The sequence below is a fragment of the Opisthocomus hoazin genome, chromosome 8, assembly GCF_030867145.1.
Source record: "Opisthocomus hoazin isolate bOpiHoa1 chromosome 8, bOpiHoa1.hap1, whole genome shotgun sequence".
In the NCBI taxonomy this organism is placed as follows: domain Eukaryota; kingdom Metazoa; phylum Chordata; class Aves; order Opisthocomiformes; family Opisthocomidae; genus Opisthocomus; species Opisthocomus hoazin.
In genome coordinates this window covers 48,490,580-48,505,151 of record NC_134421.1, presented here as the reverse complement: position 1 = coordinate 48,505,151, position 14,572 = coordinate 48,490,580, and the positions used below count along the sequence as shown (strand labels likewise).

The 14,572-nt window shown below is 41.1% G+C and overlaps 1 protein-coding gene across 3 annotated transcripts in view; it reads left to right on the top strand.

The window, feature by feature from the left end:
- Positions 1-14,572, top strand: part of AASS (aminoadipate-semialdehyde synthase) — a 31,594-nt gene that overhangs the window by 13,599 nt on the left and 3,423 nt on the right. For all 3 annotated transcript variants that reach the window (XM_075427631.1, XM_075427629.1, XM_075427630.1), the window contains 9 exons: positions 3,351-3,480; positions 4,338-4,448; positions 5,749-5,857; positions 6,500-6,640; positions 8,563-8,730; positions 10,987-11,082; positions 13,049-13,164; positions 13,363-13,451; positions 13,782-13,958. In XM_075427631.1, coding sequence (XP_075283746.1) covers positions 3,351-3,480; positions 4,338-4,448; positions 5,749-5,857; positions 6,500-6,640; positions 8,563-8,730; positions 10,987-11,082; positions 13,049-13,164; positions 13,363-13,451; positions 13,782-13,958 — 1,137 coding nt within the window. The remainder of the gene's footprint in view (positions 1-3,350; positions 3,481-4,337; positions 4,449-5,748; positions 5,858-6,499; positions 6,641-8,562; positions 8,731-10,986; positions 11,083-13,048; positions 13,165-13,362; positions 13,452-13,781; positions 13,959-14,572) is intronic.

Here is a 14,572-nt window from a genome sequence, read left to right as displayed (position 1 = left end):
TAAAAAACACCAGTTTCTACAGCACACGTGGAAAAAAAAAACTCAGAAGGGAAGAGACACAAAGATGTTACTTGTCTAATATTTGACAGCAGGCAGGTAGATGAAGACACCACAAAATACACATCACAGTGCCACATTTGGTTCCCTGCTATTAGGCTACACCACTTTAAATCCCAATGAGGAAAATCTTATTTGGGAAATCTTCATGTAATCAACTTTTTTTTGGTTTGGATTTGTAGACGATTTTGCCTAGCTCTTTTCTCTCAGCATGAGTTGATTAGTAGGGTATGGAGAATCACCCTCGGGCAATGTTTGTTTCACATTGACTTTGGAAAGGCCATATTTCAGGCCCTGAGTTAAAGGCACAGATGCTTTCAGTTCTCTGTAAGCCTGTGCCCCACCTGCTGCCTTCGTTGCCCACTGCTTTCTCCTGGCTGTGTTCCCATTGCTGTCCTGGTGCTGGCAGCATGGTGAGCTGGGACATGAAACAGGTTCACTTCCAGTCAGATGTGGCAGATACTGGTGGCGTTAACCTGGATCTCTTTTTCAGTGCTGCTTTCCATATAACGGTAAGTGCTGATGGCAGTAGGAGCAAGATAATAGGAAGGAACAACTGGATTTCTACCTTTTAGTGATAATATTAGCATGTGCAGGATTGGTAGGTCTAAGCCACAGGTAAATATTGAAACTAGACAGATTGAATCTGGGCCCTTTAGTCATATTTGGCCTAAGCAAAAGCTTAATGTTTTTATCTTTGTTATGGTAAAAATGGTGAATGATGTGAATTGTTTTTGTCCTAAGCTATTAAGCTGGTTTTGGCTGTAAATAGGAATTCTATTAAAATGTACTGGAACAAAGTTTTGAAAGGTTTCTTTTTTTGACCAGATTTATCTATAAATGTATGGCTACATGGAATGAGGGGTGGGGTAAGGTTTTCTGGGCATATGCTTACTAAATCTGTTAGTTAGCTGTGTTGAACCTGCATGTTCATCAAAACCTTAAAAATTGTTAGGGTCTTCCTGTCTCACTTAAACCAAGCACAGCCTGAAAAAGAAAAACAAATTTTCCTCATTGGACTTTTTCCCCTCATGTGCTTCTAGTCAGCTTCTTGCTTTTCAGTGAAGTAGTCTGTGCTTTTGTGGAAATAGCTACTATCACAGAAAACTGATTGAATGCTTCACATCTGCATTTATTTGGCCACATTAGAGAAGTGACCATTTTTAAAACCAGGAGAAAATATGTACTGTGTAGTGACCTCAAATCCTTTAGGTCTCAAGATAAATTGTCATGCTACTTGACGTTTCAGCAGGATGATGCTAATCTAAAACCAGTTTACTTTTAAAACACATTGGGCATACAATTTTTCTGTTGCAGTCTTCCCTTAAGAGCCAGTGCAACACAAAATTTCACTAAATTTGGAATCACCAGGCATGCTTTTTCTGTATTTCTGTGTGAAAGTCAAAGCTAGAACAAAACCTCTGCCTGTTTCAATGCAGTTTAATTATTCTATCTCACATGAGGCTGTAAACCTGCAAGGAAAGGTCCTTTTTGGAGTAGGCAATTATTTTTTATTTTTTCCCCTACTTTTCTAGTTGTGCAGTGCTTCTCTGGGAAATTGGTGAGCTCTTGAATGCCAATAGTATTTAGTAAATCTAGGGCCATGATGCAAGTTTCTGTCATTCTAGTTTTCCCCTGCACCTTGTTCTGGATGACTTATTTAAGTAAGGGTTGGTAGACCCAAAAGTGATGTTCCGCCCCCAAATCAAAGCATGAAGATCAAGTCTATTGTGTGACTGTCCCCTAAATGAAAAAGGAAAAGAAAAGTTGCTGCTTGGTTTCGTAGTGCAGTATGTGGGATGTCACTGAGTTCCTACTCGTTACTCTAACTTTGGGTCCCTTTCTCTCCTTTGTAAAGTTTTTCATTTGTCTGATCCTTTTGACTCCTTACCCCTGACAGTTTTTGCGCTAATACTCCTATATCCAAAGTACCACACTGGTCTGCCTGAGTGGGCTAGTGGTACTTTTGACTTGGCATAGCAGAGCTGTTGTTACATTTTTCTGCTGGTCATCTTTATTTTATTTTTCCCAGACCTCAGGTGGTGGGATTACTGTTCCAGTTCAGATGAGCCACCTTCTCCTGTATCAATAGAACTGTTTAGTACAGCTCTTGCTGCTTTCTTGTGATCTTTCTCTAAAACTTTTCTCGAGCCTGAACGTACACATGCAGGCGCCCCTCTTGTGTGACTGTTATTTGCGTTCTTCACCATCAAACACTTTCTTTAATTGGTATGCTTCTAGATCCAAGATAATATTGTTTTTCTAAGGATTCCAAAATAATGTCCTTTCATCCTTCCATCAATGGTTTGGTCACTTGTTCTCTGAAAACTTTGTGATGTCTCTTTCAGTACGTGTTGACACTTACCAAAGAGTGGCAGGTGTTCATCTGAGGTATGAAAGACTGAACCTCCAGTATGTATGTTTTTTAAAGCCTAGAATATACCTTGCTGCAGGTTTTTATGAGGGGTCAGAGTTAAAAACATGGGACTGTGCTTTTGGGGTGGATCACAACCTTGCCTAGCTTATAATAAAAGTGTTGGTGCTTTGTAACTACTTAATGACACTTTTGTGACACATTTGTGCATAAGAGATGCATTCATTCAGCAGACATTTTTTCTCTCTCTCTGAAAGACACATAGATATGAATGTGTGATTCTTTCTGTTTAGTCTACCTGTTTTCCCACCATGTGGGTTCTCTGTTACCTGGCAAATGTAGACAGTGCTGTGGTAGAAAACCATGCCAGGAGGACACGTCCACGTGATGCAAGTGAGCCAAGGGGTTCTGGGTGTCCTACTGCACAAAGACAGGTTTAACCATCCTTGATCTCATGTTCTAGACCTGCTTCTTCGCAGAGTAGAAAAGGAGGGAGATGACTTCTAGTTTTGTGTAAATAATTTGTGTTGACCTAGTCTGCTGATAGGAAAACTGCAGTTAAAACTTTTGTTAATTTTAAGTACGCCCACAAAATTGCTAATTGATTACAAGTCTGTTCAGGTTACACAATTTAGCAGCGAGTGGTTCTTCTAAGAGTAAATATTCTTTGTAGATTCTTGTTCTTGAGTTACGGCTGCTATGGCTTGACACTGGCAATTGATTATAAAATTGACTACGTTAGGGGAAGCAAGATGCTTTATGTTTGATTTCCCTTCAACTGTTAGTAAAGGAAAACATCCATGCAACTGCTTCTCCTTGGGAAGAAGGAGGTCTGTGTAAAGCACAATTTATCCGTGGGAGTGCTTTGGACTTGCCCGCATCTTTAGGTAACAGTTGATGTGTTTCACTTTTAAAACAGCATCTGTCAGGAGTGAACAACTTGAACAACTGACGGAAAAATACAGCAATGTTACTGCAGTTCATATGGATGTCACTAAGCACGAGGAAAAGCTGTCCTCTTTGGTGAAGAAACACGACCTTGTGATCAGGTCAGAATTCTGTGTAAAACTTGATAGGCTCAACCCTAATCCATGCTGCTTCTTTCTCCTTGTTCACTGCCTAAATCAACATGGTAATGTTTTTTTTTTTTTAATGCCCAAGAACTGGCATCACATTAATGTGTGTAAATAGCTGTAACTGGCCACTGCCTTCTCACTTAGTGGGGCATTGGGGCTTTCAAAGGGGCTTTGGCTGCAGCATCTCTTTAGATGTCCATTACATGGACAGCCGCCTTAGTGTGAGGGGCCAGTTGCATCCACCAGTGTATGTGTTTCTGGGATCAAATTTGCATGTTTGTAAGAGGAGGCAAAATTCTGGTATCTTTGTTGTTTTTCCTGAATACCCCACTGAGATAAATCTCTTTCTGGATATTGAAATGGGAGGAAATGACTTCATAGTCCTTGCCATTTTGTGCCTTTTGCCGCAGCTGTCACGAGTGTTGTTTCTTTTCCATGTGGAGCATGCTTTTCACAAGGTACTTCAGCAAGCTTTCTCAAGGATAGTTTTTCAGTTTTGCATCTTCTAAACCTCCAGCATGCCTGTTTAGAAGGTGGCCTTGAAAAGAGGCCAGTGGTTTGTTTTTTACAGAGAAGTGTGACAAAAGACGCTGTGTAAAGAATGACTCCCCTATTGTCCTGCGGCCTGTTCCGAGTGCATACAGTGCCCTACTGATAGGGTAGCATTTTGCTTACGTGGGCGTGAAACTGCTCAGGGCAAGGCAGGTACGACAGCGGTGTTTATGTGAGCTCTTTTGTGGGCATACAAAAAACGTTTGTGAGTGTCTTTCCAGTAACAGCATAAGTAACTTAGTGGATTCTGATGTTGCATAATTCTCCTTTATTTGTAGTTTGCTGCCTTATTCAGCACATCCTTTGGTTGCTAAGAAATGTATTGACAGCAAAGTAAACTTGGTAACGGCCAGCTACTTAACACCAGCTATGAAAGAACTCCAGGAGAGGTAGGTACAAGAATAGCATCTCCCTGGTGTCACTTCCTTCTTTAGTGCATTATCTGAATATTTTGCAGTCCATTACATCTGCAATGTTTATTGTGAATTCCTGTTCTCTGAATTCTTTCTCCTTCCCTTTCTATGAAGGAGGACTAAGTACCTTTCCCCAAAGATGCTTGTAGAGGCTGTGGCAGAGTAGAGAAGTGAGTGCGTACCCCAGGCTGGTCAGACTTGAGCTCTAAACACTGGAACGTACTTTTCTGCATGCCCGACCTTGTTACATGTTACTGTGACTTCCCCTCTCCCTTCAGGCTTGTTAGGATGTTTGAGCTGGACTGGTACTCAAGCTGAGCAGGTGGGATGTCCAGTTCTACCAGTGACAGCAAGCTTGTTTGTTATCCTTTGCATTCCCCTCATAAAAACTCACTCTTGGCTTGTTGTGTCTACAGTGATGTGCTCCTTCCTGCCACCTTCTTTGGACAGGCCCACTGTATTAGTCTCAAACAGGTGACAGTTCTAGCTTCTAATGTTTCTGTTGTCTTGTTACACGATTGGAAGTTGTTTTGGGCATGGAGCTTCATCTAGGTGCTCCTCTCAGTCATGGTGCTGGAAACTCTGAAGTGAATTCAAGTGAGTGAGATGAAAATGGTACATACTGTGTCTCTACGAAAGATAAAACAGAGAAAGCTAGACAGGTAGAGAACCAGTGTGGCAGACAATGAGGGAGGTTTAGGGTCCTCTCCTCCCCTTCTTGCTGTGACACCAAGAGGTCATATCACACTGAAAAAAAAAATACACTTCTCATTTGTCAAAACACAAAGTGATTTTGAAAATAAAATAACTCGCCTCAGTTAGTGGTGACAAGTGAGCTGCTCTGGGATTGTAGGCAACTGTTAAAAAAAAGAAAACCCAAATGCTTGTAGTTTGGGAAGGCAGACCTTTCAATCTGTCTCCCCCGCAGGGGCAGTTGAGGGCGATTATGAATAGCTCTGTGCTGCCCTCTGCATTATTACCTTCTTATAGCACTGTCCGGGAGACTGTAGGATAGGGAGTAGCTGTTAGGAATTTCTTTCTACACCAGCCCTTAGATGTTGCAGCAAAGTAAGAGAAACCAAGGCTACAACCAGTCTTGGACAACTGTTGCTGTTTAGGTTTTAACATCTGTTTCTGTTTTTTTCCGCAAGCTGCAGACAGAGCCCAGAATTTACTGTGCTGGGGAACGTTTGCTGGGCCTTTGTTAGACAGATTTCCTGAATAAAAGGCCAGTAATAGTGAATATTCTGACAGCTCTGCATTTCTGTTTTTTTAGCATAGAAGCTGCTGGTATTACAGTTATCAGCGAAATGGGTTTGGATCCTGGTCTTGACCATATGTTGGCGATGGAATGTATTGACAAGGCAAAAGATGTTGGTGCTACGGTAAGGCTGGCAGGTAGTGCATAGTTCTGCTGAGATTTTATTGGTAAAGTTGTTCCTTTGACACCACTCAGTTTTGGGGCATGTCACTGATGTGTGACGGACTCTGGACACCTTGCTTTTTCTGATGCTTTGAATTTGGTGCCAGCTAATCCAGTGGGTGAGTCTGTCAACTAAGATGGCTTTGCCCCAGTGTGTGTTTTGTTTCCTCTCCTTTATGGGCAGTGCCTGCAGCATGACAGCTTGACACTGTTGCTCAGTTAAATTCTATTGGTTTCCCCTGTCCACTGTATAGAATCACAGAATCATTAAGGTTGGAAAAGACCTCTAAGATCATCAAGTCCAACCGTCAACCAAGCACTACCATGCCTGCTAAACCTTTGAACACCTCCAGGGATGGTGACTCCACCACTTCCCTGGGCAGCCTGTTCCCATGCCTGACCACTCTTTCAGTAAAGAAGTTGTTCCTAATATCCAGTATAAACCTTCCCTGATGCAACCCTGTAGGTCTGATTTGGCCCATTTGAGGCATAAAGTCAGCAGAAAGTTGAAGAACTAATGGGGATTCTGCAGGGCAGCTCTGTTCTGTTTGCGTCGTTGTCTGTCTTCTCTTCATTGTTTCTTTCCTGTGGATAAATCTGACAGGTTGTATCCTACACTTCTTTCTGTGGTGGCCTACCAGCTCCAGAGCACTCTGACAATCCTCTGAGATACAAGTTCAGCTGGAGCCCACAAGGAGTGTTGCTGAATACAGTGCAGTCTGCTACGTATTTAAAAAATGGAGAGGTGAAGTAATCCTAACATTTCCATTTAAAGCCAGATAAAGAAGGTGGAATTGTGCTAAGGAGGGAACTGGGATTTGCAAGATGCTGCGTTTACTTTCAAGCCAGTGACAGTCAATTGCCTAAGCAAGTTGCATATGTTACTTAATCCTGTGTTTGGAGCATGTTGGTGCCTGGCTGCTCCCAGCTTCATTCGTACTTTCTGTATGGAATCTGATTGCAAAGAAGGAGCATGTTCTAAGGACTAAAGCGCTGGGTTGAGGTTGGTGTTCCGGGTTCAGTTTCCATCCCTGTTGTCTGTTGCTTTTGCCACTTAATTGCCCTGGTTTTGGCTCTGTGAATCAAAGGTGAGTGTGCATCCTTCTGCTTGCTTTTCTGTCTAGTCATGTTTGTAAACCAAGCAGCTTCATTCTGTACTTGCAGTGTATAGCAGAACTCTTGATTTCTTCTTTTCTTTTTCTTTTGGTGCAGTCTGTAATACCAATAACCCAGTGTGGGTTTTGTGAAAGTGTACAGTGCTTTCTGATGTGTTTTATTTACGCTCTGTTTTGCTGTTTGTGTGGGAGTTGTTAGCGTAGGCTTAACCTAGCAAATGTCACCGCATCTGTTTAGTGGGAAGATCGTAACTGATTTGTGCAAAGCTATTGCAAGCCATTATCACATTTCTGCTTTCCAGTCCTATCTGTTTGATCACTCCCACTTGCTCAGAGTAGTTACTGAGCAGGGGCTCTTCAAATGTCAAGGAGACTGCCTTGTATAACCACCGTAAAGTTTAGCTAATTATCTAAACTTTCTGATCTGCAAAACAGAGAAATCTTTTGAGATGTTTTATCATGACATTTTGGTGCTCTAGTGTTCTTACTGCAGCAAGAAAGGAGAAATTCAGGGACTGTAGATTGGATCATTATTTAAAAAGTAACAACACATAGTTATAAGTTTCAGATGAAAGGGTCTCTTGGAGAATGTGAAAATGTTTCTTATTTAATTCTGACCTGGTTCACCCATTGCTAGGAAAAATTAGATCATGCATATGAATGATTCATTATGAGAGCACTATGCGTGCTTGTCAGTAAATTGTACAGTTTTACCTCCTTGCCACTAAATCCTTAGCTGTCTTTGGCTGTTGCGCAGGATTCTTCCAAGCTAGTGTCTTGCCTGACAAACACAATAGGATCTTTCAGCATTGCTGCAGCCTTTATTTCTTCAGTCTTCTAGAAGGAAACCTTGCTCCTTTGCTCAGAAGTCACAAAATGAGTTTGTATTGATGCTGCATAGCAGATCTGTGCATCAGCTGCTTGAAGGCATCAGGGTTCAAGGCTTTGGTTGGGAGTGATAATAGAACTCATCAAGCTTATTTTGTTTTCCTTCAGTGGTACCTTCTGTCTGTGCTTTGTAGCTGCATGTAGAGGTACAGACGGACAGCAATTTTATATCAGTGTGATATCCCCTGATTTATTTTAATATTTTTTGAAAAAAAGAAACAAAACTCCATCCTTCTCTTTACATTTTCTGTTTCCTCCCCCCAAGAAAAGAGGATTAAAAAAATTACCAAAAAGCAGGGAGCCTATGGGCAGAATCTCCCTTCACACTGGTGTAGTCTGGGGAGGTGCTCCAGAATTACACTAATGTCAGTGAAGTGGGGACCTACCACCTTAATATAAATGCAGCAGGAATTAGCAGTGTATGTGAGAAGGATGTGGCTTGTTTTAGCCCTCTGATTAGTAACGGCTGACATAGTGCATGCTCCTCCATCACAGGATGTGCTTAAATGGCTTGTGCAACTGCTTTATTTAGATTGGGCCTTTGTTTGCACCAGAAGCACTAAGCGTATTGTTCCTATTTTGAGCACACTTCATCTTTTCTGTTGTAATATAATTTAAGTAACACTGCTCTGAAATAATATTGCTGTTCTTCCACAAAATTTAGATTATAAATATTCCGGCTGGAGGAGCATTACTTGATTCTGTCACTTCGATGGATTTTTTCCCAGGACTAAATCTTGAAGGTTTTCCTAACAGGGACAGTACAAAATATGCTGAGCCATACGGTATTCAGACAGCTCACACTTTGTTGAGAGGCACCTTAAGATACAAAGTAAGTTGTTGTTGTTGTTGTTGTTGTTATTGTTTTCCTCAAGAGGTGAATGTTGTCATTTCTGTAAAACTATGTATTTAAAAGTTGGTCTTTTATTGCTCTGTACTTGCTATTTATGAGCTCTCCATTATCCCAACTGAGAGATAATTGAAAGCACTTTTCTCATTTTTTTAATGTAGCTTTACTTGGTTTATTTAACAGGTGTTTGCTGCAAACCAGAAAAGTAGTTTTACTTGTTTTAGGCAGCTGGTTAGTTAGCTTGCATAGTCTGTACCTGTATTTCTTTTTTTCTCTAGCTCTCTATTTGGTGTTAGATCAATAGAAGATTTAAAAAAGAATTAAATCAATCTTACAGGTTTGTGTGTTGCTGTTATGCATTTTTAAGACTTGATCTGTTAAAGTTGACAAAAATTTTAACTTACAGTTTGTCGCTTATAGTTCTGTGAAAAGCATAATGTAAAAATCTTACAGAAGATTATGGGTTTTCACCAAACTGAGAAAATTTTTCATTAAGTAACTGGAAATCTTGAATTTGAGCAGCTTTAACATTTTGGTCAGTTAAATAAAATGTTAAGAGATAAATGTGTTTTCCTTCTAATGGACAGACTGTTTTCCTTTCATTTGTTAGGTGCACAAAGCAGAGTCAAAACATAGTATTTTTTCTTTCAGATTTTTTTTTTTTATTACGTAGTTGGTCAAGAAGGAATAAACCTAAAACCATACTGAAGGCTTGAAAAAGCTTTTATGGATGTCGTGATATGTCTGTTGAGTTAACGTTGATGTCAAGGTTGAAGTTACTGTTGTTTTGCACACGGCTTGAGGGATGATGTGTATGTCCTTTCCCTCTTAATTCCTCTGTTGCAATACAACAGGATTTTTTTCTTTATTTCTGGGAGGGAGGCTTGCTTAGCAGAAGATGATGGAAGGCCTATGTGGAGGAATAAGGGCTACAAGTTGCAATAGCTCTCTTTTTGTCAATCTAGATATGATCTCTTGTTCAGAAGCTATAAATATGTGGAAGGCATCTATCGCATCATGAAGTCTTAATATGACAGTATCTACTCTTCCATTTGGTGCCTGGTAAAATTTTCTTCTTTTATATAAGTGTTAGCACAAAGAAAAGCAAAAATGTCAGGGTGGCATGAAGAGTTGTTGTTACCAGTGTGCTGCAAGAATGACATTTCTGTGATTAGTGCTGTTTTCTTAACCCCCGAAGCAAGTCCACCACCTTGGGTTGGGGTGATGTTGGTAGGGCTGCGTGTGAGTGCTTGCCGTACCTCTGCCAGTGTGGTACCTACATGCCAGAACATCGTGCTGAGCAAGGCAGAAGCTAACGTTGGTGCTTTGCATGTGCTGCCCTGTCGCAGAGCAGAAGGCAATCGGTTCGGTGTGGAGGCTGACATCTTCCCAGAGAGCCTTTTATAGATTAAGTTCAGAGAGCTAATGGAGTCGGTTTAAAAAGAAGTGTCACCGAAGGATCTCTCTGCAAGGTCATCTGAGCTGATAACCTAGTGCTGGTGGAGGTGTCTTCTAATTATAATTAGCCCTCTTTAAAGGTGCTTTATTTCCACCATTCTGCTTGTTTACAGTGTTTCTAGTCACTTTGCCTGTAAATGCTTTCAGGTATCCAGCAGCTATGTGGGAGTGTTAATGGGATACAAATAAAAATGAGCAGTAACCAGAGGAGACTTCTTTTATCGTGCCACCTATTGCAGCCTTTGCAACTCCTTTTAAATACCATTTCGTCGATACCCTGGTTGTCTCGCTGATATTCCGAAGGAAAGCTACAAACACGCAGGATTCTTATCTCTGAAATTGGTTTATCTGATGTCCATACAATAAGACAGGTGTAAAACTGGGGTGAGCAGAGTTCAGCGTTGGGCTGTCTGTATCCAGCAGTTGGTTTGTGGCTGATACAACCCGTCTGTAAGGACGTGCTGGAGTCGGGGCTGGTGCTGGCCAGCTTAGCCCTTTGGTCTCGTGAACCAGTGCTACTTGCCATGGAAGTATTGATGGCAGAATAATAGCGAGAAGTCATTAAAAGAGGGTGTTGAAAAAGTGGCTGGAGAGGTGTTGGGGACGGTACCGCTCTGTAGCAGTAACCCTGTTGGCATCGTGTTATTGTGGCTACCTTCCCATGGGAATAATGCTTAATGCTGCCATGGCTGTGTCCACCAGTATGTTCAGAACAAGGAGAAATATTCACCTCAGTTTCAAGTGTTTGTTATTTTTAACTGTGTTATTCTTTTATTGCAGGGATACTCTAAAACTATGAGAGGCTTTGTAAAACTGGGATTAATTAACCCAGATCCTTATCCTTTGCTAAGATCAACCACACCACCTCTAACCTGGGTGAGTTACTCTGATTACTCTGCCTTCTTTTGTCTGTTTTATTAATGTTTTGCTTATTGCTAGGCTTGGGTGTGCCTAGCAATGGGAATCTTGTATTGCATCCTGGTCTTCTCTGCTTTTTGTTTGTGGAATTCAGGAAGATTTTCCTTAGCAGGAATGTAATACAGTGCTGGAACAGGTTCCCCAGAGAGACTCTGGAGCCTCTGACGCTGGAGGCTTTCAGGACTCAGCTAGACAAAGTCACAGCTGGCTTGAGTGTGGGTGTTACTCCTGCTTCATGTAGGGTGTTGGGCAAGATGACCCTCAGAGTCATGTACAATATTTTTAGGAATTGTCTTACATTTTCTGCTAGTCAGAATACAGCACTCAGTGCTGTGAGTTTGCAGTGTCCGTATTGGTACCGGCCGATGATCTTCAGTGTAAAAGTATTTTTTTAGGGTATCAACAAGTAAGAGATCATGCCTAAATGAGTATATTAAAATATTTTTTCCTGTGTACAAGCATTTTTTTGTCTTCTGTTATCCTGCTTCTGTGTCTTGCTTACTGATGCCTCACATTGTCTCACTCTCAGTATGAGTCCTATGATGCGCTGCTGTTACATTTGACAGTCGACGTTTTGGTTGTCTCTGTGGACAAAGCAGGGAATTTCATATTTCAGTGTGGTGTAGAGAGCTGAATTTACAAAGAGCTTACTACTTCTCTGGTCCATTTGTCTGTTTTGTGAGAACTTTTTCTTCCATTTTGGAAACCGCTGGAAGAGTAACTTCGTTTATTACTCAGATTAACAAAATTCGCATCTGTCTCCTGTTTCTTTCCTTGTGCTTTTATTGGCATTAATCTGTAAAAAGACACCAGGCTTACGCTGTGTGATGATCGCAGGAGAGCACAGTATTTTTCTGATGATGCCATTATTTCAAGTTAAGAATGTCTTGAGTGTTCTCGAAACCAAGAAAGCACAAGGTGAAGAGGCCCAGCCTTGCTTGTCTCCGACTAACACACAGCACTGCTCATCTTCCCAGACTGCAGGGTTTTGGGGCTGCTGTATGGGCTGCCATTTCAGCAGTGTGTCCATTTCAGTGACTGTAAAATGGTCCACCAGCATCGTAAAATAGGCTAGGAATTACTTTATTTTTTTGAGATTATTTTTGTCCACTTTCAGTTATAGGGATGATAGCCCCAAGTTTTCTTTGCAAATATAGCTAGAATTTTCAGTCCTAGCCTTGATGAATAAGGATACAGTGTCATATGATCTGCGAATAAGAACTATAAACTCATTAGTCTCACTGCAAACCTGATCTCAGCAATGTTGTTACATTTTAATACTTCCCTTTTATCTCCTCTACCTTGTGATTTTAGTTTTCTTTGTAGATAGGCTAACCTGAGCTTCTGACAGGCTCTGCAGTTCTTGATTGCTTCACGTCTTGTTCATAGCTCCTTCTATTATCTGTCCTGCTATGAATGAAGCAAGCAACAATTAGCATCCAGATAGCACAAAGTGACCTTCAGATACGCACAAAAATCGTCAGAAAGCTTTTTGGTAGCCTCGTTCATCTCACCAGTCTGTTTCCTTCCTTTGGAAAGGGACATTCTCCATTTCTAGACCAGCTGAGAGATATCCTTGAGTTCCTGACTCTCTGGCCAGCTTCTCTTTCACCCTAACATCCTTCCAGTGTTCCTTGTTTGTACAGATTTCTATGTTCTTTCTTCACTGCCAGAGGAAGGGGTAAGACTAAAAAGTAGGGAGAAGCAGCTGAGTGGTGGAGTACAGAGTATTTTAGGGAATGATGACCCCTGTTTTCACTTGTTGCAATTAAAAATCTCAAACGATGTCACTTTCCCTATAAACATAACCTGTGGATGTCCTGGATATTAACTGAACTTAGTGGAGCAGTGGATTCTCGAAACCTTGACTGAAAAGCAGTGGGAACAGATGTCAGTCCTTCAGGAACTTTTTTCTCTTTTACAGAAAGAGCTCATGTGCAAACTGGTTGGAATTAAGGCCCCTGCTGAGTACCATGTTCTTAAAGAAGTTGTATTTAGCAAACTGGAAAAGGACAAAAGTCAGCTGGAGGCAGTGGAATGGTAAGATGTTCCAGTGATTGTTAAAGGTTTTTAAGAAAAAGGGGAGAAAAAAAAGAAAACAGGGTTTTCAGTTCTACCCATTTTGGTCCATGTTGAGACTGTTTAACTAACTGGTGTGCTGAGCAAGCTGGAAATTACACAACTGAGACTAAGCTGTTGGCAGGCAGTGATAAAACTCTGTCTCGTTTCTTCTGCCAGGCTAGGTTTATTGGGAGACGAACCAGTTCCAGCAGCAGATTCCATTGTGGGGGCTCTCGCGAAGCACATGGAGATGAAGCTGCCTTTTGGTATGTGGTAAATTCTCTTTCATGGCTTTGAGTGGAACAAGCCAATATCTCTTACCAGCCTTAATTAGATTAATTTGTTCACCTTCGTTAAAAAAACTGACATGAAGGTTTTTTTAATATCTTGTGATGTTCTCTACCCCCGCAATATATCCTTTTCTTTCCAGGTTATGTTTTTAGTTTCGTCTTAATTTCTGTCCTCCCCAATAGTCAGTATCTCAAGTCACTTGCCTGATACGTGTGCTGTGTGTGCATTGTGCCTTGCTCCTCAGGAACCTCATCTTTATGTGATTGACGTACAAGTAATAAAGAGTGTGTCTGCTTTTCTGTTAGGCACCGGAGAGCGAGATATGATTATTATGAGAAATGAAATAGGTCTCAGGCATCCTTCTGGTCATTTGGAAGACAAATTTATTGATCTGGTTGTCTATGGTGATAACAGAGGATATTCTGCAATGGCTAAAACGGTCGGATACCCCACGGCTATTGCTGCTAAGATGGTTCTAGATGGTAAGTGACTGTTCAGGCTTCAGTAACAGTATTTCAGCACTCTGGATCCTTCTGCCTGTCGAAAGCAGATGTGTAGTGTTTCTGAACTATATGTACATACATATTTTTAAATTTAATCGAACTTTTCCTGTCATCTTTACAGGAATTTTTAATCTGCATGTTGGGATGTTTCAGTGACTCTTCTTAACTTCTTAATCTATAGAGACTTTTAGTAATTCAATTTTCAGTGTTTCGCTGGTATAGAGGAGACCTTTGGTATGGTAAATTACAATTGATTATGCTGCAGTGAAGCAGGCTAAAATACATCTATGCTGAACATACCAGTGACTTCAAATGGTCCTTTCCCGATTGATCACGTGAGGCGCATTGCCTGGTTTTGTGTGTGCGTGTGTGCGTGTGTGTGTGTAAACAGGCAGACTCTGCCTGGTCATCACCGTGTTTAAGGAAATAATGTGATTTCACCTAGCTTGCTCTTAACCTTTAAAACTTCGTTCTCCTGGGTAACTGAAATGAGCAAAAACTTTGGGGTTGGGTGGGGTGTGTTTGTCTTTTTTGTTATTTAAAAAAATGAAAACCAAACCTTTGAACTTGAAGTGCTTTTCACCTATTCGTGG